This window comes from Hyla sarda, chromosome 3 (genome assembly GCF_029499605.1).
Source record: "Hyla sarda isolate aHylSar1 chromosome 3, aHylSar1.hap1, whole genome shotgun sequence".
Lineage (NCBI taxonomy): Eukaryota > Metazoa > Chordata > Amphibia > Anura > Hylidae > Hyla > Hyla sarda.
In genome coordinates this window covers 230,531,983-230,558,531 of record NC_079191.1, presented here as the reverse complement: position 1 = coordinate 230,558,531, position 26,549 = coordinate 230,531,983, and the positions used below count along the sequence as shown (strand labels likewise).

Sequence of the window (26,549 nt, the reverse complement as noted above, 5' to 3'; positions counted from 1 at the left end):
GCAGCCAGCCACCCCTGTGATGTCACAGCCCTATATAATCGGCAGCCATCTTGCAGCCAGTCACATCAGCGTTGTATTACAGAGAGAGAGGGACAGACAGCAATGTGTGTTGCACAGAAAAGCATTTTTACAGCAGCGATTCATCTCCCAGTCCCTACAGCGTTCTATTGCAGAGAGAGGGAAAGAGAGCAGTATGTTACACAGAAAAGCTTTTTTACAGCAGCGATTCACCTCACGCCCAAATCCAGTCTAGAAGCACTGATAGGGAAGGGAGTGAGATTAAAAGAGAAAGTGCTATTTTGTGTTACACAGCGACTGTGTGCTGCAGCACTGGTGTGTAGAACAACTGAAAAGCTAATAGTAGCCAGCCAGTTAGGGTGAGCAGAGCACTAAAAGCATATTGTCCTCTATTAAGTGTAACCTGTGCGTACATCTTAGTGGTGTACCATTTTGTTCCTGTTAAAGTCTTAAGGGCCTAGATACTGTGAAAGGCCAGCCAAAAGTGCACACCTGCTGGTGCTGTAGACAAATTCTGTTTTGGGCATACTGGAGCGCATTGTCGTCCCCTCATAAGTGCATACCACATACGTACATCTAAGTGGTGTACCATTTTGTTCCTGTTAAAGTCTTACACAAAGTCCTCCACTCATATACATTCTAAGTATGTCCGGCAGAGAAATGCCAGGACGTGCACAGAGGAGTGGCAGAGATCTGAATTCATCAGGCAGAGGTCGCAGCAGACTAGGGGTGAGTGGCAGCAGGAGTCACAGTGAGAGGCCGTGTCTTGATTAGCAACCCATCTGCCGTCATTGATTGGTAAAAACGGACATCCACTTCATCACAAGTGACATCTGACACCCCCAGTCAACAGTAGGCGGGTTCCTCAGACAAAACCATCAGTTGGCATGACCCGGGAGCAATCTCTGTCCTCCCATTGCCTCTGTCCTATGCTGTTCCCTCCCCAACAGAAGTATCTTATGCTTTGGGTTCAGCTCCACTATTTAATGAGGGCGATATACTAGATGACAGTCAGCAGCTTCTGCCCAGCCAAGAAGTGGAGGAGACATCCGCCGCTTCCTCCGCTAGGCAGGCAAGTAGTGATGAGGAGAGTGATGTGGGAGGTGGTGTTCTGAGCGTTCATGCTCCTGAAGCAGACATTGTTGAGGAACCTGAGGATGACATCAGTGACGTGCAGACACAACTCTATGATGATGACGGCGATCGCACTTGGGAGACGAGTGCAGAAGGGGCTTCATCATCATCAGGAGAATAGGGTTGCAGGTTGCCTGTGAGGCAGCAGCTGGGCCAGCAAGGTGGTAGCATGGTTGGCAGTCAGCATGGTGGCAGAGAGTCTGGAGCCAAACATGCCCGAGTAGACCACCTGCTTTGCGGCATGCCCGAGTAGACCACCTACTTCCCAGGAGGTAGTGGAACAGGGGTTCCTGGAGTCGGCGGCAGTAGCAGTCAATCAGTGCAGACTGTTGGTGGGAAAATTAGCTACTCGGCAGTGTGGCAGTTTTTCATCAAGCATCCGGAAGATGATAACCTGGCAATATGCAAGATGGTCAGCAGAAGGTGAAGCATGGCCAGGGTCCCAATATTGGAACCACGGCCCTGCGTCTACATATGCACCATAAAGCTGCCTGGGAGAACCGTGGCTCCGATGTGGTGGTCCAGCCTGCTGCATCACCCAGTGGATTGCCGCTCTCTGTTTCAGCCAGCCAAGGCTCCATCACCTCAGCTGAAGAGAGATGTGTGTCATACCCTCCTTCTGTCACTCCAGATGCTCCTGCTCCTCCTACTTTTCGTCAGTCATACCGCCAGCAATCCATCGGCGAACCAATGTCCAAGATACAACAATATGCACCCAATCATCCAACGGTGCAGAAGCTTAATGTGCTTCTGTCCAAGTTGCTGGTGCTGCAGTCCCTCACATTTCAAGTCGTGGGCTCTGCACCTTTCAGAGAACTGATGGTTTGTGTTGAGCTTAGGTGAAGATTCCTAAGCCGTCATTTCTTAGGGGAGAAGGCAGTACCAGCCCTGCACAATTTTGTGGAACAGAAGGTGGGCCAGTCCTTGAGCCTGTCGGTGTGTACAAAAGTGCATGGCAGCGCCGACGTGTGGAGCTGTAACTACGGTCAGGGACAATACATGTCCTTTATGGCCCACTGGGTGAATGTGGTTCCTGCACAGCCACAACAGCAACTTGGACAGGTCACGCCGATTCCGCCTCCACTCTCTCAGGCCGTTGATCCTGTGACAGTGTGCGACTTTGCCTCCTCATCCTCCACCGTATCCTCAGACTCCACTGCACTGACAAGTATCAGTGCCCCTCCAGCATACCATGTGTGCAGGGCACGGCAGTGTCACACTGTTCTTCACATTGGTTGCGTTGGTGAACGGAGTCACAAACCGCTAAAAGTCATTCATCAAGAAATCGAATCATGGCTTACTGCATGAAAACTAGAAATGGGAACCATGGTGAGTGACAACGGGAAGAACATCTTGTCTGCGCTGAGACTGGGAAGGCTGAGCCATGCACCCTGCATGGCACATGTGTTCAATCTGGTTGTCAAGAGGTTCCTGAAGTTTTCCCCCCCATCTTCAAGACATCCTAGCAATGGGAAGGAACTTTGCATGCACTTCAGCCACTCGCACACCGCAAAGACCACCCTCCTTGAGCTGCAGCGTCAGAGCTGTATCCCCAACATAGTCTGATTTGTGACATTTCCACATGTTGAATGATACCCTCCATATGTTGGACCAACTATACTAACAGAGAAAAGCCATCACCGATTTCTTGATGATTCAAGCTGATAGGGGGACTTGTGACACCTGACGTTTGCTCAGGCCCTTTGAGGAAGCCACCTTATTAGTTAGTCGCCAGGATTATGGGATGAACAACGTCATTCCACTGCTTCATTTACTACAACACGTGTTGGAAACGATGGCTGGTCAGGGCACTAGAGATGTGGCGCCTACATCTCGCAGCTACATGAGCCCTGTGGGGGCTGAACTGGAGGAGGAGGGGGAGGGGCACAGTGGAGCACAGTTTAGGTTTTGCGAGATGGATGGTTTTTCTAGTCATCTGACAGGAGGGGAGGAGCAGGAGCAGCTACAGGAGCTAGACGGTTATCAGGAAGGCGAGACAGAGGACCCAGACACACCGTGGCAGTATGAAGGAGATGGAGGCAGTAAGTGCCTCTGTGTCACTTGCACAAATGGCACAATGCATGCTTGCTTGCGTAGTGACCGCCGCATTTTCACCATTCGGGAGCAGGATGACTTCTGGCTCTCCACCTTATTGGACCCTCGCTACGAGCACAAAACGGGGGCCTTTTTTACACCCACTGAGAGGGAGGACAAACTGACCTACTACAGAGACATCCTACGTAGTCAGCTGGCCGATGCCTATCTGCGCCATCGTCCATGCTCTCACAGGTCTGACTCGGGGGGGGGGGGGGGCTCTGTGCTCACCTTCCACTCCCATGGCTGCTGGGGAGGGGTGGGGTGGCAGGAGCAGTACCAGCTCAATCAGCAGCAGCTGATGTGTAGCTTTCTTCACCCGCATAGTGAAGCAACTCAGCAACAGGTAGACCTGAAGCAGGACCTGAACCCAGCAGGTGGTGGCATACCTTGAAATGACCATGCCAACACACCTTGAAGATCCGCTGGACTTCTGGGCAGCCAAACTTGATTTGGGGCCGCAACTAGCAGAGTTTGCCCTGGAAAGCTGACCTGCCCGGCCAGTAGTGTGCCATCAGAGCGGGTGTTTAGTGCAGCGGGGGCCATAGTAACCCCAAGGAGAACTCGTCTGTCCCCAAAAAAATGTAAAGAGACTGACCTTTGTGAAGATGAATCAGGCATGGATCAGCCAGGATTTCCAACCACCAATGCCTGATGCATCAGAGTAGATTGACCATGGTGCCACACCAACACTTCACAAATATGGATAGTGCAAAACATATTTAAGGTGCTGCTCCACAGTTACAGACATTCCTCCACATCAGACCACAAGTAAGTATTAAAGATATGCATTAGCTAAAACTTAACTTTTCTTAGGATAAAATATACGTAACCAAAATTTTTTGGAAATCAAACAGAAGGAAAGGTGTGCAAAAAACACCATGTGCCACCTACACCATCAAGTATTGATGTGATTGCAAAGACCTCTGAAAGGTGGAAGGGAACAATGTTTGGTCTATTTTAACCTGTGGGGGTAAAAACTTCCCCTGTAAGGCCCTACTCTCACATTACTAATTCCCTTCTTGGCAAGTTTTACTCACCTTAAAAAGGGCGGCCCTACACAGGAACTTCTCCCTATTTCCACCTACAAACACTGCCATTTCACACTTGCCAAGAAGGAAATAATTGGTTGAGAGTAGGGCCTTATAGGGGAATTTTTTACCCCCACATGCTACAATGGACAATACATTGTTTCCTTCCACCTTTTTGAGGAAAGTGTTACTCGTCTTAAAAAGGGCGTCCCCAAGCAGGAACCTATCCCTATTGCTACCTAAAAACCATGTGAAAAACTCAGTGTTTGTAGGTGGAAATAAAGAGAGGTTCCTGTGTGGGGTTGCCCTTTTTAGGGTAACACTTGCTAAGAAGGGAATTAATAATGTGAGATTAGAGCTGTACAGGGGATGTTTTTAACCCCCGTGGTTTTTACAATGAACCATACATTATTCCCTTCCACTTTTAGAGGTCTTTGCATCATATCAATACTTAGTGATGTAGGTGGCACATGGTGTTTTTTTCACACCTTTCCTTTTGTTTGATTTAGAAAAAATTGGGTCCATATATTTTATCCTAAGCATATTATAAAAAATTAAGTTTTAAGTAATGCATATCCTCAATATTTTTAAAAAAGAGACTTTCTTCTGCCTCCCTGCCTCAGCTACTATTCTGATCCTGCCACCTGCCTGATGCAATACATCTGATGCCAAGTTCTCCTTTTTTCACCCACCTTCGTCACCGTGTCCTGGTATTAACACCCACCACCACACTATGTCACTGGGTCACTTTCAGGACTCCTGATGCAGCTAATGCCACCTCCAGGCTGTCTCATACTGCCAACATATGTTCTCCTCATGGTGATGCCAGCTACAGTCTGTCTCATTCTGCAATTATATGGTCTCCTCTAGACATGTGCAGAACCAAAAATTTCCTTTTTTTCGTTTTGTTCGTTTTAGTTTTTTAAACATTTTCGGTTCTGTGAATATTCGGAATGCTATGCATTCATCATATTCGGTTTTCGGATGCATCCGCAAAATTTATTTTCGTTTTCGGATGCATTCGTTAAAAAAACGGATGCATTCGTTAAAAAAACGGATGCATTTGTTAAAAACAACGAATGCATTCGTTAATTCCGATTTTTTGGTTCTGCACATGTCTAGTGATCCCTAAACATATGATGGTAATTTGTATGTTGAGGGATTCATGCAATGTAAAAAAGTAAAGTCCTACTCACCTGTTCCCGCTGCTCCCGATGGTGTCCCCGGGCCTCCGCTGGGCTCTCCTAGTCCTCTTCGGTACTCCGCTGGGCTCCGCTGGGCTCTGCTAGGCTCTGCTGGGCTCTCCTGGTCTTCTCAGGTCCTCCATTGTCTGACGCAAGGCCTTACTGGGCCTCCGTAGCAACGTCATCACGTCGCTGCCGCACGCCGTTCCTATTGGATGACGGGACGGAGTGCACGACGGCGTCATGATGACGTCAGAGGGAGACTCGTATGAAGGCCCCGGACCAGCCCAGGACCCACCGGAGGAAGGCCCGGAGCAGCGCGGAAAGGTGATTGAACCTGCCCGGGCTGCTTCAACTGCTATCCGGCAGCAGCTTAAGCATTATGCGCTGCCGGATAGCAGTTGATGCATGGCCCCGACATTCGGTATAATGATAACAAATGCATTCGTTGTTCGTTAACATGCATATTTGTTATGCGTTAGTTAACGAATGCATTTGTTAACTCTATATTCATATTCGTATGCTTTTTCGTGATTTTGTAATTTTTTTTTGTGCATTCTTTTCGTAACGAACACCTGAAAACAGGAAAATTTGTTTCGTTCAGTGTTCGTTACGAAACAAATTGCACATGTCTAGTCTCCTCATGCTTCCACCATCTCCAGGTTGTGTCATTCAGCCACTATATGGTCTCCTCATGCTGCTGCCACCTCCACGCTGTGTCATTCAGTCACTATAGGATTTCCTCATGCTGTCGCCACCTTCACACTGTGTCATTCAGTCACTATATGGTCTCTTCATGCTGCCGCCACATCCACGCTATGTCATTCAGCCACTATATGGTATCCTCATTCTGCCGCCATCTCCAGGCTGTGTCATTCAGCCACTATATGGTCTCCACATGCTGCCACCAACTAAAGGCTGTGTCACTGTACCGCCATGTGGTCTCCTCATGCTGCTGGCACATTAAATAAAACTTTTTAGGTTCATCTATTTGAAATCTTCAATTTAAATGTTAAAAAATATCTTTAATCTTTTCAATTGTAAGGCCCTATGGTCCAATCAGGCTGTTGCCACCTCCAGGCTGGGTCATTCAGCCACTATATGGTCTCCTCATGCTGCCGCCACCTCCACGCTGTGTCAGACAGCCTTTATATGGTGGCCTCATGCTGCCGCCTCCTCCATGCTGTGTCATTCAGCCACTATATGGTGTCCTCATGCTGCCACCATCTCCATGCTGTGTCATTCAGGCACTTTATGGTCTCTTCGTGCTGCTTCCACCTCCACGCTGTGTCATTCAGCCACTATATGGTCTCCTCATGCTGCTGCCACCTCCACACTGTGTCATTCAGCCACTATATGGTCTCCTCATGCTGCCGCCAACTCCAGGCCGTGTCATTCAGCCACTATATGGTCTCCTCATGCTGCCAACACCTCCACACTGTGTCATTCAGCCACTATATGGTCTGCTCTTCCTGCCGCCAACTCCAGGCTGTGTCAATCAGCCACTATATGGTCTCCTTATGCTGCTGCCAACTCCAGGCTGTCATTCAGCCACTATATGGTCTGCTCTTACATCTGCAAACTCCAGGCTGTGCCATTCAGCCACTATGGGGGACATTTATCAAAGCATTTAGTAGTTTTTTTTTGCTTAAAATTGTGCGACTACTCTATTTTTTGTGCAACTTTTTGATTGTGCAGTGCCCTAAGCAAAAAAAAAAAAAAAAGAAACTTGCTTACCAAACCAAAAAAGTGATTTTCGACTTGCAGTGGTCAGAGATTTCTCAAGTGCGAAAGTCGCAAAAAAGTTGCATCACATGAAAAAACCTACTAAATTTACTCCAGCTCAGACATGGAGCAGAAAAAGCCACTACCAAAGCAAAAAAAAAATTGCTTACGTGAAAGAAATGTATCAACAGGCTGAAACCAGTTGATAAATAAGTCGCACATAAGCAAAGAAATAGTAAGAAAAAAAGAACTAGAAAACGGAATACATAAGCAAACATTGATAAATGTCCCCCTATATGTTCTCCTCAGTCTGCCGCCACCTCCACGCTGTGTCATTTAGCCACTATATGGTCTCCTCTATGCTGTGTCATTCAGCCACTATATGGTCTGCTCTTGCTGCCGCCAACTCCAGGCTGTGTCATGCAGCCACTATATGGTCTCCTCATGCTGCCGCCAACTCCAGGCTTTGTCATTCAGCCACTATATGGTCTCCTCTTGCTGCCGCCAACTCCAGGCTATGTCATTCAGCCATTATATGGTCTCATCATGCTTCCGCCACCTCCAGGCTCTGTCACTGTACCACCATGTGGTCTCCTCATGCTGCTGGCACATTAAATAAAACTTTTTAGGTTCATCTATTTGAAATCTTCAATTTAAATGTTAAAAATATATTTTCTATTGTGAGGCCCCATGGTCTCCAGGCTGGGTCATTAAGCCACTATATGGTCTCCTCATGCTGCTGCCACCTCTACGCTGTGTCATTAAGCCTTTATATGGTTGCCTCATGCTGCCACCACCTCTATGCTGTGTCATTCAGCCACTATATGGTCTCCTTATACTGATGCCCACTCCAGGCTCCGTCATTTTGCCACTCTGTGACAGTAATTGTAATAGAGACGCCTCTAATCTGCATGTCATACTGAATAACAGCATTATTTCACTAACCCAGCACACCCTAAGCGTGTTACAGCAAGGCAAAGTGTTCTACACCTCTATTGAGGCTCTCTGTAGGCCAGAAATAGTCATTTTTAATACAGATTCGCCGCAAATGAATTTGGACTGAACCGAATTTTTTCGGAAAGTTCGGCAAATCGAATCGAATCAAATTTTAAAAAAATTTGCTCATATCTACTTATAATGTACAATAACAGTCTATTGAAAAGCAGATGTCAGTACCCAGACTGTTAAAAAAAAAAGTGTAATTCCATTGTTGGAATTATGTCCATTATTGGTAACAGTTTGCTCACTGACACCGACTGGTTTATAGATTTTAATTGTGTGCATTATTAGATTAAAAATACAAACACATTTTATTCCTATTTTATGGCTGCATTTGTTATTCATTTTACACTATGTGAACTGTGTCCAGAGTCAATAGGCTATTAGTAGCTTCTGACAGTTCTGTACTAACAAATGCTAAGTTTACAATTCTCTCTACAGTTAAAAAAGCCAGTATGAATTACCGGGGGGGGGGGGGGGGGGTCAATCATTATAATGCTATAGGAAAAAAAAAACTCTAATCCTTAATGTCAATAATGTTTTGGTGCCAACATTAGTATGCACACTCATTTTTCATGCACTCTCTACATGACCTTTATGTCTAGTTGTCATTAATTTAAACAAACATACAGGCATTGTACACATTCAGCATAGACCACACTTGCTCATTCTGCTTTTTGCAGCTAGCTGATGTGCTCACGGTTAACACAACACCCCCTGTATAATGGTAGAGTGAGGTACAAAGTGGGACAGATCATTGGCCATCCCTGGACTGTAGTCTGTAGGACTTAAGTTGGAAAAAAAAATGATTTGTCATGTTATTTAAATATATTAAAATGACTAGTCTGATTTAATGAAATCACATTCATAATGAAAACATGCTTGTCAATAGGAATAAAACCAAAATATTAGACATAAGACACATAGGAGACATTTATCAAGGTATTTAGAGCCTCCTTTTTTTTTTTTTTTTTTTGCTTACAAAAGTCGCACACGCGCCTAAGCGTTTTTTTGTCTGACATTTGTGAGTAAGCAAAAAGTTACAAACAGCCTTACCTAGGCAAATTTCAGTTTTCACTTTGCAGTGGTCAGGTATTTATGATGTGCGAAAGTCGTACTTAGGCAAAAAAAAAATACATATATACATACATACAAAAAGTCGCAAGTCTACTCCAGGTCTGACCCACACGTGGGCAAATTTAAAAAGTCTCACAAAGTCTCAGCTGCAACTTTTTTGGTTTTGCTTATGTGCTCCATATTTCCATATATCTGACTTAGATCACTTTGTGCAGTGGTAACTAATTGATCATGTGTGACTTTTCTGTGAAAAGTTCGAAAAAAATCGCAATGACCATATTTAGAAGAAATCACAGGGTAATTCAACAGTGCTCTATATGTCTCTATGCGACAATTGTATTAAAGGGGTATTCCCGTGGAAAACTTTTTTTTTTTTTTTAATCAACTGGTGCCAGAATGTTAAACAGATTTGTAAATCACTTCTACTAAAAAATCTTAATCCTTCCAGTACTTTTTAGGGGCTTTATACTAAAGAGAAATCCAAAAAAGAAATGCATTTCCTCTGATGTCATGACCACAGTGCTCTTTGCTGACCTCTGCTGTCCATTTTAGGAACTGTCCGGAGTAGGAGAAAATCCCCATAGCAAACATATGCTGCTCTGGACAGTTCCTAAAATGGACATCAGAGGTCAGCAGAGAGCACTGTGGTCATGACATCAGAGGAAATGCATTTCTTTTTTGGATTTCTCTTTAGTATAAAGCCCATAAAAAGTACTGGAAGGATTAAGATTTTTTAATAGAAGTGATTTACAAATCTGTTTAACTTTCTGGCACTAGTTGATTTTAAAAAAAAAAAAGAAAGAAAGTTTTCCATGGGAGTACCCCTTTAAGGTCAATGCGACTTTTAATGTAATTGTCACATGGCTCGCCACTGCTTGCAACATTTAAAGGTGGTTAGTTCAGCAGGCATTCATCAACGTCAGTGTGCCATTTGATAAATTTGGCGCACGGACGCCACTTTGCCTGCAACTTTTTAAAATCTAAAGTGGACAAAAAACAAGTTCACTTTTGATAACCACCCCTCATAGTCTCAAGGGAAATAATTGTAAGGCTGTTACCTGTTTTAGTATACCAGCTGCCATGTCATGGCTACAATCAAAGATTACATGGAATTCTTTGCCTCTTTTCATCTCTTTCAGAAGCGGTTTGGCATCCTTTGTATCAAGAGGTAACTGACGGATCTTCAGTCTCAGATTGTACCTAGATGGAGCCTTAATGAGCTCTTGTAAGCGAATCAGACCTAGGAAATAAAAAAACAAAACAAAAATTCAGTGATACAGGAATTGATCTCACATTGATCTATACTATGGTGTGTTAGAAAGCATGTACTTTCTTTACAATGAAATGGTAAAATTGTTGGTAAATTGTAACTTCAAATATTAACAAAAGCTGGTTCAATGGGCATTAAAAATAATTAACCCCTTTTCCAAAAGAAAAATATGTTTAGAGTTGTCACGTCACTCCCATGCAAGATGCATCACTCAGCACAAACACGCAATAAACAGAGAAAAAATGTCACCTTAAAAAGAATTTGAAATGTGGAGTCAATTTATGGTGAATTGAAAAACATTTTATTTTTACTTCATGATATTTGAATTGGAATTAGAATTAGTCTTTTATATAATTGCTTCTTGGCAATATTTTCATTGCCAGTACAGCTATATTAATAAATGAATATGTACCATTTACTTGTAATATTCCTGCTGGTAATTCAAGCTGAAGTTTCCTGGCAGAAACCAACAGTTTATAGATGAGGTTATTAAATCTACATACACAAATTCTATCATTTGTTCTTTTTGTGCCTGACTGATCCAGTAAGATTTAAACAGTGTGCAGTCATTTTTTTTATTTATATCTCCAACATACCATGTAGGTTTATGTAGAATTTATCCATTCACATTGGCCTCACTAGGTATAGTTATTATATATTTTTAGTTTAGATTTAAAGTTGACCAAAGCCCTTGGATAAAAAATGACATAAATCCTGGGAAAAAAAAGAGATATCTCTTGTGCATTATTAAACCCAGATAGTCACCTACCTAGACAATAACAATAAACTAAATATTTTATTAGGAAGGTACCCTGTTTCCCCAAAAATAAGACAGTATCTTATAATAATTTTTGCTCCCAAAGATGTGCTAGGTCTTATTTTCAGTTTTTATTTTTCCATGAAGAGGTGGAGGGGGGGGGGGATCATTTAAAATGACACGGGGGGGGGGGGGGGGGGGGGATCAGAGGGTAGAATCAATACTGTAAAAATGGCACAGGAGGATCAGATTACAATTTTAGTACCCCCTTCTAATCCTCCTGTGTCATTTTTATTGCTTCCCCCCTCTGATCCCCCTGTGTCATTTTAAATGACCCACAACCCCCCTCCCCCCACCCCTGATACCCCTGTGCCATTTAAATCCCCCCCCCTCTGATCCTACTGTGCCATTTTACGGAAAGTGATCCCCCTCCCCTCATCCCTTTGCAAGTGGATTGAATACACTGGCACAGAACAGGGATGAGCCTGGGGGGGAGGAGTCTAGAGATTCCAGTGGATTCTCTAGTCCCCCCCTCCTCTCACCCCCAATCCCCCCCTGCATCACAACGGAAAACCTCCCCCACCACCACCCCAGCACCCCTGTGTGTGTGTGCACATTTGTTTTTTGCTTTGCCTGCCTGCTGCCGCAACCATAATTACTCTAACTCACCGTATGGTAGCAGAGCGAGCAGCAGGCGGCAGCTTATTCTTGTGGTGGCACAGGCTCTGTGATGATGAGTGACATCCCCTACGCAATGGGAGAGGCGTCACTCGTCATCCAGAGAGCCGGCCCCCGCAGCTCACTGGATACTCTCAGAGCTGGGCGATGGTGCCCGCCAAAGCTGCACTACAGAAAGGTATTTTTGGCGGGGGGAGGCCTAATTTTTGGTGAGGGGGCATTATTTTCAGGGGGTGTCTTATTTTCGGGGGGGGGGGATGTCTTATTTTCGGGGGAGGCCTTATTGCATTATATTCTGCACAGATTGAAAAGGCACAATAGGCCTTATTTTCAGGGGATGTCTAATATTCGGGGAAAGACTTAGATAGATGTATAGGTAGGTAGGTAGACGTAAGTAGATGTATAGTCACTCAGATCCTCAGAGTAAATCAAAAGTAGGAACGTAATGTTAAAGTGCATTCTTCTTCACTCCTGGGCTACATCATAATTATGACAGATTTAAACCATTGGATACTCCTGATTGTATTTGTACTACTTGACATAAATATAACAAGAGGCAGTGTATTCATTATGGTTCAAAATACTGTATAAAGGTATTTTCTTAAGCATACGGTATGTAACTCAAATTATTTTGAGATTGTAACCTTTGTATAGAGTCACAAAAAGACTGCTATGCAGGTTCATGTTCTCTGGTGTCCTTCTGTACTTCACGTGTATGAATATAACAAAAAACTGATTGTGAAATATCCCAATCGAGTTCGTATGTAAGGAAATATTCTCTCCTCAATAAATAGATAAGGAGTCCAACGGAATCTGTATAAAAGTGAATTTACTCATAGGACCCATGCACATTTCTGTGCAGTATGCATAACCCATTTTTCTCAGTAAGGCTGGCTTCTAGTTTGTCTGGCATCCAGCATAGGTGAACTCAGCCTAGATCTGGACACAACTGATTCCACAACTGATGACAACTTGTCATCAGTTGTATGGCATCCGGCGTCCATTATTTCTGAATGCCGAACAGGGGAACGAAGCAAGCTGCATTCCCCTGTCCTGTGCTCTATTGATGCTGGATGATTGTGAACTGTCCCATTCAAATGAATGGGATCAGTTCTAGCATCAGTTTCCCTCTGGTGCACTCCGGAGGTAAACTATGCTGGATGCCTGATATATGTGAACCCAACCTAATTGGTAAGAAAACAGATGAATAACATAGAGACAGGCACTTATATGACAGTAGAATTTAATCTGTGTGCTAGAAGTTTTTAGATTAGGGCACATTGTAGCTGGATTCCAAACCTTACAGTGAGTTGTCACATGTTTCCTCAAATGGTTCCTTCATGAAATCTGCAAAACTTTCTTAAGTGCATACAGGCCTGAAGCAACCAATGGAAAACAAAATCTTCAAAATACATTCTTTATTGGGTAAATTATATATTTTTTTATGCAAGCTGCATTTTTCAGAGTGTATAACACTTTTATTAAGCTATAGACAATGTATACCTCTATAGTCTGCACAACTTTAAAGAAACCATAAGAGGAATCAATAGCAAATGTCCTTAACATGCCACCATAGTAGAAAAGTTTTTCTAATTTCTTAGATACCTGTTTGCTCTGGCATCCACAATAGTTATTTACTTAAAGTAGTCACCAATAACTTACTAAAGAGTCATATGTCTTTAAACACATGGATCATTTCAATCAAATCCAAAAATAGTTCCATATTGTTTTAAGCCAGGTTCTGTTATGACATATTTAGAATATGTTTTAAGCATTCAATATCTGTTTAACAGATTGCGTGTTATACATACATTAGTAATGCTGACAAGTTGTAAGTCTTGCTGTGTGTGAGACTGAGACTTGATAAAGTTGACAACCATGCCACAAACTATGACATTTATCTAAAAGCAATCGAGACTGAAAATTGGTTGAATAGAATAGTAAGCACCTAAGCATAGCAGCAAGAAACATTAGAATCACTAGAGACATCAATTCTTTCCCAACTCCTGGGAATAAGATATGGATCTGATTTTATGACACAGATATGATTTGTAACATAACTGAAATATAGAGGTTTACCCTTTCCAGCAAAACTCATATTAGTTTTAGTTTATTTATTGCAGGATCATTATTTATTCTTAATAAATATAGATGTGTCCACCTTTACCCTTCTTTAGTTAAGGATTCCAATGTCATCTCTTTTAAAGAGTACCTGTCACCCAAAAAAAAACTTTTAACCCCTTAAGGACCGGGTTTTTTTCCGTTTTTGCATTTTCGTTTTTTGCTCCTTGCCTTTAAAAAATCATAACTCTTTCAATTTTGCACCTAAAAAATCCATATGATTGCTTATTTTTTGTGCCACCAATTCTACTTTGTAATGACGTTAGTCATTTTGCCCAAAAATCTATGGTGAAACGGAAAAAATAATAATTGTGCGACAAAATTGAAAAAAAAAAAACGCTGTTTTGTAACTTTTGGGGGCTTCCGTTTCTACGTAGTACATTTTTCGGTACAAATGACACCTTATCTTTATTCTGTAGGTCCATACAATTAAAATGATATCCTACTTATATAGTTTTGATTTTGTCGTACTTCTGGAAAAAATCATAAATACATGCAGGAAAATTAATACGTTTAAAATTGTCATCTTCTGACCCCTATAACTTTTTTATTTTTCTGTGTATGGGGCGGTATGAGGGCTAATTTTTTGCGCCGTGATCTGAAGTTTTTAACGGTACCATTTTTGCATTGATAGGACTTATTGATCGCTTTTTATTCATTTTTAAATGATATAAAAAGTGATCAAAAATGCACTATTTTGGACTTTGGAATTTTTTTGCGCGTATGCCATTGACCGAGCGGTTTAATTAATGATCTATTTTTATAATTCGGACATTTCCGCACGCGTTGATACCATATATGTTTTTTTTTATTTACACTGTGTTTTTTTTTTTTATGGGAAAAGGGGGGTGATTCAAACGTTTAATAGGGGAGGGGTTAAATGATAAAATTATATTCACTTTGTTTTTTCACTTTTTTTTTGCAGTGTTATAGCTCCCATAGGGACCTATAACACTGCACACACTGATCTTTATCTTTGATCACTGGTTTCTCATAGGAAACCAGTGATGGAAGATTCTGCCGCTTGACTGCTCATGCCTGGATCTCAGGCACGGAGCCGTCATTCGGCTATCGGACAGTGAGGAGGCAGGTAGGGGCCCTCCCGCTGTCCTGTAAGCTGTTCGGGATGCCGCGATTTCGCCGCGGCTATCCCGAACAGCCCACTGAGTTAACCGGCATGGTTTCACTTTCGCTTTTAGCCACGCGGCTCAGCTCTGAGCGCGCGGCTAAAGGGTTAATAGCGCACGGCACCGTGATCGGCGATGTGCGCTATTAGCGGCGGGTCCCGGCTTCATTATGACACTGGGCCCGCCGTGATATGATGCGGGGTTACCGTGTAACCCCGCGTTATATCACGGGAGCAGGACCAAGGACGTACTGGTACGTCCTTGGTCCTTAAGGGGTTAATGTAGTGTCACTTTCCCATTCACTTGCTTTTAAAATTATCAACATAAATATGTTTAAAATGTTATAAAAAAAAATCGTCCACTAGGTGGCGCTGTTCTGGTCTCTGCTGCAATTAATACAATGAGATTGGTCATCCTCCCAGCCTGGCACGAGACCAAACTCAGGAAGTGCTTCTGGCTGCACTGAGCTTGATTGACAGCTGCACAGAGCCTCACTGAAAGCTGCACAGAGCCTCACTGATAACTGTACAGAGCCTCATTGATAGCTGCACAGACAAAGCTACACATAGTTTCACCGAAAGCTGCCCAGACTGAAAGCTGCACAGACTGAAAGCTACACAGAGCCTCACTAAAAGATGCACAGAGCCTCACTGAAAGCTACTGAGGGTGGAAGTGGTCCCCCAGCAGGCTTCAGTGATGTCATGCCTGCTGGGGAGCACCCACTTTCTCCTGCTGGGAGATTGTACTAGGTGAGCAAGAAGAACGGAAAGATACACAGCTTTTTGAAGCTCTCAATTTTGGGAGGGGTGTTAGGAGTAGTTAGGAGTAGTTAGGGAACATAGCCTAAGTTAATTTAGAAGTTTATTTTTTGACAGGTACTCTTTAACAGAATATCACAACATTGTAACATCTCAAACTATGGTATCAGATAAGTAACTATGAACCAACAGTGATAGTGAATACTTCTACTTTTAAATTCAAACGCAAGATCAGTGTGAATTATGCCCTGAGTATGTGCTATGCTATGCACAGACTGTGAACTTATCTCAGAGTATATACTGTGGTCATTGAAAGCATTGACCGAGCAGCAGTGTGAATTACGTCTTGAGTGGGTTAAAAATAATAAAAATACATAACTTCACCTTAGAATTCGAAACGCTATGTCAGTGTAAATCATGTTTGACATATATACTCTTTGGCCATCTTATTTAAACACAATATCAGTGTGAATTGTATCTAGGCATCATCATCTATAGTAATTGGCACTTTAAGATACATACTTCATGTATTTTGCACCCTATTTTTTGGGGCTGCAGCGTTTTTTTTGGGGGGACAACAATATAAGGGTGTGTGGCTTATAATTACACACCGTTATTATAGTTCGCACCAAGCACACACACTTCCCCGCCAGCACACATCCCCTCCCCCTACCACTGCCCCTCCCCGCCATCGTAGAAAAAAAAGTGATGGCCCACCAGGCATATTCGGTGGAGGAGGCACATGCCTTACTTGCCTTCTACACAAAATCTGCCAGTGAGGATGGAAAAGAACCTACTTTCTTGTGGTCTTCCTCATCCTCCTCATCATCTAGTTCTGATGATGAGCTCCCTGCAAGGTGACACCACCAGGCGAGGCCACACCCCCCCCATGATAGTGACCAAGTGCCCGACACCAATACGAGTGGCCATGCTACTCATAATAGGAGTTCGACCCCCCAGACAAGCGTACCGGACCTCCCTAAAGGTGAACCCGTCTGGAGACCCCCAGAGGGATATCAGCCAGTGAGTTTGTTGGCAACTAAGGAATCCAGATTGACATAGTCGGATACACTAAAATGGACTTTTTTAGTTTTTATTTCAGTGACAACTTTGTGAATCAGAAAAACTGGTGGAGCAGACAAACTTGTACGCCCAACAGTTCATCGCCCACCACCCAGATTCGCATTTGGCTAGGCCCAATGAATTGTACGTCATAAATGCAGCTGAAAGGAGGACATTTTGTGACCTCATGCTACATATGGGCCTAGTCAAAAAAAACAGTGTCAGGCAGTACTGGAGTGGGGACGTCCTCTACAAGACACCACTTCCATATGGAAATGCTTGCATTACGATGATAATGCAGCATGTCCCCCCACTTTGGTGCCAAATTTTTGGAGGCTTATGTCCCCAAAAGTGAGCTCTCTATTGATAAGTCTCTTATCAGTTTTAAGGGGAGACTCAGCTTCCTCCAATACATTCCCACAAAGCGGGGGCGAGGTATGGCATGAAACTCTACAAACTTTGTGAAAGTACCTCAGGGTACACTTACAAGTTTAGAGTACATGAGGGACGAGATTAATGTATTGAACCCTCAGAATGTCCCCCTACTGTGGGTGTTAGTGGTAAAATCGTTTGAGACCTTTTGCACCCATTGCTGGATAACTTTTATACCAGTATCCCTCTGTTCACATCCCTTGCTGCCAGATCCACGGTCGCTTGTGGGACTGTGTGGAAGAACCAGAGTGGCAAAATTGCAGAGTGTGTTGCAAGAGGGGGATACGGAAGGAAACCACCACTCATTGCGACACTTGCCCCGATCATGCGGGCCTCTGCATTAAAGATTGCTTCAGGGAGTATCACACCATGAAGTACTACATTTTCCCTTTTCATTTTAATTTCCCATAATTTGACCCCAATGTACCAAAGTACATTGGGGTCAGAGTACATTCCAAATTTTTACCACATAAGCCACTAAATTGTCCAAAAAAAAAAAAAAACCTTTCATAAAAAAACAAAAAAAAAAAACTGATATGACCTCTTGGGGTATTTTTTCCATAAATGGGTCATGGGTCACTGAGTCACTATCATCTGGGCTTTTTTATGTTGCCTCAAATGCGCAGCGCTCTCTGAGAGGGGTGCGCATTTGAGGTAACAGGTTAGGGACGGCCACACACATCACATTCCCAGAATGATAATTCAGAGCATAGGGTTTGGGTCGGGCATATTTTTTACTTTTGGCTATACTCTGGGTCATCATTCTGGAAACATAATTGGCAAATCAGTAATAAAATTGCAATTTTCATTCCCCCCCCCCCCCCCCATAGTACACTTCCTCCATACCATGAAAATAAATTTAGGGAACACCTGTGCGTTTAAAATGTCCACTTTACCCCAATACCCATTCCTCGGGGGGGGGGGGGGGGTACTGTCTGTAATGGGGTCACATGGGGGTGTTCCTTTCTTTTATTTTCCTGTGAATGTATGCAACCGTCAGCTACTGAGATGCCATAGGCCTCAAATGCAAACATAGCTCTATGACTCTTGAGCCCTGTAGTGCACTCGCACAGGATGTTACGTTCACATATGGGGTATTTGCATACTCAGAAGCAATGGGGTTACAACATTTTGAGGGCATTTTCTCCTTTTACCCCTTGTGCACATGAAAAATTTAGGGTAACGCCGGCATTTTTGTGAAAAAATCAACCTATTTTGTCATTTTACGGCCCAATGTTCCAAACACCTGTGAGGTGTAAATACTCACTGTACCTCTTTTTATGTTCCTTGAGAGTTGTGATTTCTAAAATTATGGCACTTGAGGGTGGTCCCACTGTTCTGGCACCATGGTAGTTCTGTAAACACTCAAGGTCGCTGACACAGATTCCGGCAAAATTCCCTTTCTAAAGCTAGCGGCACTCCTGCTCCTCTGAGACCTGGTGTGCACCTGCAGAGCAGTTTATGTTAAAAAGTGAGGTATGTCCTTACTCCGAAGAAATGTATTTACAAATTTTGAGGGGCATTTTCTTCTATTACCACTGGTGAAAATGAAAAAATTGGGGTAACCCCAGCATTTTAGAGAAAAAAAAAGAATTTTTCCTTTTCACATCCCACTTTGATGAACATTTATCAAACACCTGTGGGGGTTTTTGGGGGGCTTTTTGTCCTATTACCCCTTGTAAAATTTGGGGAAAAAACAGAATTTTTGTGAAAAAAAAATTTCATTTACACATGTGAATTAAATGAAAAGTCATCAAACACCTGTGGGATGTTAAAGGGGTTGTGCGCTGCCCTGACTTTCGGAGCTCCGCTCACTGCGTCCGGAAGTTCATTACTCCGAACGCTGACGCCCCCTCAATGAAAGTCTATGGGAAGGGGGCACGACCGCTGTCACTCCCCCTTCCCATAAACTTTGGTAGAGGAGGCAGGCGTGACGTCACGAGGGGGCGGGTGAGGGGTCGGGCGGGACATCACGCCCGGCAGCCACGAACACGGAAACCCGCACACAGTGTTCGGAGTAATGAACTTCCGGACGCTGTGAGCGGAGCTCCGAAAATTAGGGCAGCGCACAACCCCTTTAAGGCTCAGCAGACCCCTTGTTACGTTCCTTGAGGGGAGTAGTTTCCAAAATAGTATACCATTATTTTATATTTTTTTGCTGTTCTGGCAGCATAGGGGCTTCCTAAATGTGACATGCCCCCCAAAAAACATTTCAGCAAAATTTGCTAATCAAAAGCCAAATGTAACTCCTTCTCTTCTGATCATTGTAGTGCGCCAGCAGAGCACTTGATGTCCCCACATGGGGTATTTCCGTATTCAGAAGAAATGGGGTTACAAATTATGGGGAGTATTTTCTCCTTTTAAACCTTGTAAAATGTTAAATTTGGGGGGAAAAATGCATTTTAGTGCACAAATGTCATTTACACATCCGACTTTAACGAAAAGTCGTCAAACACCTGTGGGGTGTTAAGGCTCACTGTACCCCTTGTTGCATTCCTTGAGAGGTGTAGTTTCCAAAATAGTATGTCATGTAATTATTTTTAATTTTTTGCTGTTCTGGCACCATAGGGGCTTCCTAAATACAACATGCCCCCCAAAAACCGTTTCAGCAAAATTCACTCTCCAAGATCCCATTGTTGCTTCTTCCCTTCTGAGCCTTGTAGTGCATATGCAGAGCACTTTACATCCACATATGTGGTATTTTCTTAGAAATTGAGAATTTGGGTTACAGATTTTGGGGGATTTCTCTCCTTTTACACCTTGTAAAAATTCATAAAATGGCTCTACAAAAACATGCAAGTGAAAAAAAATGAAGATTTCAAATTTTCTCCTTCATTTTGCTGCTATTCCTGTGAAACACCTAAAGGGTTAACAAACTTTCTAAATGTCATTTTGAATACTTTGAGGAGTGCAGTTTTTATAGTGGGGTCATTTTGAAAAATTACTATTTTGAAATGTTTGTGGAAAATTGCTGAAATATTTTGCAGCCCTCTAATGTCTTCAGAAAGTAAAAACATGTCAACTTTATGATGCCAACATAAAGTAGACATATTGTATATGTGAATGAATGTATAATTTATTTGGGATGTTGGTTTTCCTTATAAGCAGAGAGTTTCAAAGTAAAAAAAATGCAACATTTTTTAATTTTTCATCAAATTTGGGAATTTTTCACCAAGAAATTATTCAAGTATTGCCGAACATTTATGACTAACATAAAGTAGAACTTGTCCCGAAAAAACATTCTCTGAATCAGAATGAAAAGTAAAAGCATCCCAGAGTTATTAATACTTAAAGTGAAATGGGCTGGGTTGTTAAGGAGTTAAACCAGAATCACATGCCAACCTTTAGCGCATTTAGGGCACAGCCCTTATTACACTGAACACATGCCCTTTTGATACTGCCATAACCTTTTATTTGATCTGGCTAAGAATTGTCTGAAACTCATTATAAATGTGTCTGGCAATAGTAAATCTGAACCACTGTTGCTTGTACAACAGTGTTGTTCTGCTCAGCTGAGGTATATCTATCTATACCAACAGGCAACCCTAATGGGGATTTTCTGATATATCTGGCAACAGAAATCTCTGATTAGTACCAATGAGTTGTGGGCACCAAAATACAGACTTATCTTGATTCTGGAAATTAAAGAAGGTTAAAGTTCAGGAATACCCACTATTTACCATGCTGGCAGGGGAGTATTTTTTTATGAGTTCACCTTTAAGTTGTCTAGTCAGGGACTTTTATATTTACAGGTGCACCAACACCTATCACAAAATGATTTACTATAAAATAAAACACAGCTATTACTAGGAAAGTATAAATGTTGTTGAAAATGATGTGTGAACTCATCTTTCCAACTCAACTGACAGTTTGATTGAAACAGATGAAAACAGAAGGATAGAATAGTGGGACGTAGTATACAGATGGCGTCCCACTGAGATCAGTGCCATCTAGAAAGAATCAAGAACAAACTATTATGACTGGAGAAGCTTTGCTATTTCCTAATGCTCTTTATTCAGGTTCTACTCTTAGACTGTTTTAATATCTTTTTACCATTGACAGCAAATATCATACTTAATCCCTTAAGGACTGAGCCCTTTTTCAACTTAAAGACTCTGCCCTTTTTTGCAATTCTGACCACTGTCACTTTATGCATTAATAACTTTGGGATGCTTTTACTGATTATTCTGATTCCGAGATTGTTTTTCTACTTTAACACAGTGGAATTTTTTTGTCGCTACTTGCATCCTTTCTTGGTGAAAAATCCCCAAATTTCATGAAAATTTTGCGGGTTTCTAACTTTGAAACTCTCTGCTTGGAAATACCCCATGTGTGGACGTCAAGTGCACTGCAGAAGAGAAGAAGTCACATTTGGCTTTTGAAAAGCAAATTTTGCTGAAATGGTTTTTGGAGGGCATGTCGCATTTAGGAAGCCCCTATGCTGCCAAAACAACAAAAAACAACCCACATGACTTACTATTTTGGAAACTACAGCCCTCAAGGAATGTAACAAGGGGTACAGTGAGACTTAACACCCCACAGGTGCTTGACAAATTTCCACTAAAGTTGGACATGAAAATTAAAACTTTGACTTTTTTTCACTAAAATGCTGGTTTTACCCCAAATTTTTCATTTTCACAAGGGGTAATTGGAGAAAAAGCCTCCCAAAATTTGTAACCTCATTTCTTCGGAGCAATACCCCATATATGGAAGTAAAGTGTTCTGCGGGCGAACTACCATGCTCAGAAGAGAAGGCGTGCCATTGAGCTTTTGGTGAGAGAATTTGGTTTGAATAGAAGTGGGAGGCCATGCGTGTTTACAAAGCCCCCCATGGTGCCAGAACAGAGGACCCCCTCACATGTGACCCTATTTTGGAAACTACACCCCTCACAGAATTTAATAAGGGGTGCAGTGAACATTTATACCCCACTGGCATTTGACAGATCTTTGGAAGAGTGGGCTGTGCAAATGAAAAATTTAGTGTAAAAATTATTAATTTTTTTACACTAACATGCTGGTGTAGACCCCAACTTTACCTTTTCATAAGGGGTTAAAGGAGAAAAAGCCCCCCAAATTTGTAGCGCAATTTCTCTTGAGTACGGAGATATCCCATATGGGGCCTTAAACTGTTTCCTTGAAATTTGACAGGGCTCCGAAGTGAGAGAGCACCATGCGCATTTGAAGACTAAATTGGAAGTCTTGATTTGAATCTGCAACAAAAATACCGTACGGTAGTGTTTCCCAAACAGGGTGTCTCCAGCTGTTGCAAAACTCCCAGCATGCCTTGACAGTCAGTGGCTGTCCGGCAATACTGTGAGTTGTTGTTTTTCAACAGCTGGAGGCTCCATTTAGGAAACACTGCCGTACAATACGTTTTTTTTTATTGGGGGGGGGACTGTGTAGGGGCATGTGTATATGTAGTGTTTTACCCTTTATTATGTGTTAGTCTAGTGTAGTGTAGTGATTTTAGGGTATATTCACACGGGCGGAGGTTTACAATGAGTTTCTCGCTGGGAGTTTGAGCTATGGCAGAAAATTTGCTGCATCTCAAACTTGCAGCAGAACTCGCTGTGGGGGGGAAAACCTCCAGCTGTTTCAAAACTACAACTTCCAGCATGCACTGACAGACCATACATGCTGGGAGTTGTAGTTATGTAACAGCTGGAGGCACATTGGTTGCGAAACACAGAGTTTGCAACCAGTGTGCCTCCAGCTGTTGCAGAACTAGAACTCCCAGCACGTACAGTCTCTAAGTGAATGCTGGGAGTTGTATTTTTGTAACAGCTGGAGGCACACTAGTTACAAAACACTGAGTTACGAACAAACTTGGTTTCACAACCAATGTGTCTCCAGCTGTTGCAAAACTGCAACAATCAGCATGCATTGACAGTCGAAGGGCATGCTGGGAGTTGTAGTTTTGCAACAGCTGGAGGCACACTGCTTCAACTCCTAGCATGCCCTTTGGTAGTCTGTGCATGCTGGGAGTTGTAGTTATGCAACAGCTGGATGCACACTTTTTCATAGAAAAAATGTGCCTCCAGCTGTTGCATAACTACAACCCCCAGCATGCACAGACTACCAAATGGCATGCTGGGAGTTGTAGTTGGAACTCCAGCTGTTGCAATACTACAACTCCCAGCATGCCCTTTGGCGGTGCATGCTGCGAGTTGTTGCTAAGCAACAGCAAGAGGTGAACTGGCCTCACCTCATGCTGTATCCTGCCGCCGTTCAGGAGGGTAGTGATTGGTCAGTCGTTCCGACCGATCAATCACGTGATTGTGAGGCGGTACCGATGCCACCTCACTCCTGCTGGGTAAGGGTGAATGGGGCTGTCTTGGATAGCCTCATTCACCCTTTTTTTCTGGGTCATCGTTGGTCTGAATTGACCGACGAATTGCGGCGATCACCGACAAATTGTGGCAATGCGCGGGATGCCTGCTGATAGATATCAGCAGTCACCTCGGTCCGGTCCCCACCCTGCGAGCGGCGGGGACCGCAATTCCCACGGGAGTACCCATACTCCCTCAGTCCTTAAGGACTTTAAAATGGGGGCATATTGATATGCCCGGTGTCCTTAAGGGGTTTAAACATCCGAAGTAACCCCTTAAAGACAACGGTGACCTTAAAAAGAGAACATTTATTAGTGTACTCAGAAATATCAAAACCCATTAGTTTCAAATCTTTTAAAATATAGATGCAATTTCCCTTAGGTTTCCCTTATTTTCTTATTTTTGAAAATAGCTAAAAAAAAATTATTTGATCATAAATGGTCAAAATGATTTAGCAAATTCTGTACAACATGAAAGCTCAACAATGTAAGGGGAATCAGGATGAATCCAGCACATCCATAAAATCCACAGTTTATTAGAAATCCATATAAAACATTAACAATTCTGCAGATCCATAAAACAGTCTCACAAAACACTTTGACGAGTTTCCGACCTCAAAGGACCTTAGTAATAGTAAGGAATTATGGGTAAAGACAAGTACATAAAACAATAATGGACCAACAGTAACCACAAGCTAAAGTGAACATGCCCTACTAACTTTTTCTCCTTGGTACTGCAAATGATGACAAAATAAGTAAATGACACAAGATAATACGTAGGTGAATGCAAGAAAAAACACATAAGTAACACACAATTTTAGTATAACCCAAAATAATGGCATTATTAACCCCTTTAAGGACCAAGCCCATTTTTACCTTAAGGACCAGAGCATTTTTTGCTGTCACAAATTTTTTTTCTTTTTGGAACACAGAGCTCTCTGCTGACATCACGAGCACAGTGCTCTCTCCTGAAATCGATGTTCATTTTAAGAACTGTCCATAGTAGGATAAAATCCCCATAGCAAACATATGCTGCTCTGGACAGTTCCTAAAATGGACAGAGATGTCAGCAGAGAGCACTGTGCTCGTGTTGTCAGCAGAGAGCACTGTGTCTGGCATTTATCATTGTAGGTGTAAGTGAAGCATTTTTCTACACTTTTTTGTGTGTGCTGGTAATGTGTAGGAGCACCACATTTATTAACTGGTCACAGAGCATTTGATAAATTTTGTGCAGGTCACATTTTCTGAAAATGTTCTCACATACACCAAAAAGCTAAGCTAAGTCTTGGCTGGTGTAGTTTTTGAGACTTTTCAGTGACTTTGTGCCTTTTTTGCACCTTTTCACAAAAAGGCACTGGCCCACATTTATCATTGCAGTGCAAGTGAAGCCTTTTTTACACCTTTTTTTTGTGCGCTGATAATGTGTAAGAGCACCAAATTTATTAAAAGGTAAAAGAGCTTTGATAAATTTTGTGCAGGTCCACATTTTCTGAAATTTCTGTCTACGCATACACCAAAAAGCTACACCATGTCTGGGCTGGTGTCGTTTTAGAGACTTTTCAGTGGCTTTGCGCCTTTTTTTTCCTCCTTTTTAAAAAGGGGCAATGATAAATCCCTTCTATATCATGTCTATTGCCAAAATCAGTGGATTGCAACTCAAAATCAGCAGAAATGTGTAAACAAAAAGGGTAAATGTGTAAACAAAACCCTGCTTGCCCCTTTTTTGCCCCTTTTTTACACACAAAAAACAGTCTAAAGACAATGATAAATGTGGGCCACAGTTCATAAAAACCTTCCATATCATGTGTATTGACAAAATCAGTGGATTGCCACTCAAAATCAGCAGAAATGTGTAAACCAAAAGGCGCAAAAAAGCACAAATAAACCCTGCTTGCGCCTTTTTTGTGCCTTTTCTAGACACAAAAAAACTGTCTAAAGACAATGATAAATGTTGGCCTGTGTTCCAAAAAGAAAATAATTTCCTCTGTAGCATTCAGCAGCTAATAAGTACAGGAAGGATTAAGATTTTTTTTAATAGAAGTAATTTACAAATCTGTTTAACTTTCTGGCACCAGTTGATTTAAAAAAAAAAAAAAAAGTTTTCCCTTTAACCCTTTAGGTGTTTCACAGGAATAGAAGTGAAAATTCAAAATATAAATTTTATTTACACTAACATGTTCTTGTAGACCCAGTTTGTGAATTTTTACAAGGGTTCAAAGAAGAAAAAGCCCAAACTGTATAACCCAATTTCTCTCAAGTAAGAAAAAAAACTCATATGTGAACGTAAAGTGCTCTCTGGGTGCTCTAGAGGGCTCAGAAGCGAAGGAGCAACAATGGGATTTTAAAGAGTGAATTTTGCTAAAATGGTTTTCGGGGGCATGTTGCATTTAGGAATCCCCTATGGTGCCATAACAGCAAACCCCCCCTCCCCCACATGGCAAACTATTTCGGAAAGTACACCCCTCATGGCTCATAACAAGGGGTGCAGTGAACCTTAACACCCCACAGATGTTTGACAACTTTTCAGTAAAGTCAGATGTGTAAATGAATTTTTTTTTCACAAAAATGCAGTTTTTCCCCCAAATTACCATTTTTACAAGAGGTAATAGGAGAAATGCCCCCCAAAATTTGTAGCACCAGCTCTGTGAGGGCATTACAATACTCAAAAGAGAAGGAGCCACATTTGCTGAAATTGTTTTTGGGGGACATGTCACATTTTGGAAGCCCCTATGGTGCCAGAACAGTATAAAAAAA

The 26,549-nt window shown here is 42.4% G+C and overlaps 1 protein-coding gene across 2 annotated transcripts in view; it reads right to left on the bottom strand.

Moving 5' to 3' along the window:
- The window catches only part of GRIK2 (glutamate ionotropic receptor kainate type subunit 2), an 805,023-nt gene that overhangs the window by 389,257 nt on the left and 389,217 nt on the right, over positions 1–26,549 (bottom strand). For both annotated transcript variants that reach the window (XM_056566198.1, XM_056566197.1), the window contains exon 4: positions 10,321–10,502. In XM_056566198.1, the coding sequence (XP_056422173.1) occupies positions 10,321–10,502 (182 nt within the window). The remainder of the gene's footprint in view (positions 1–10,320; positions 10,503–26,549) is intronic.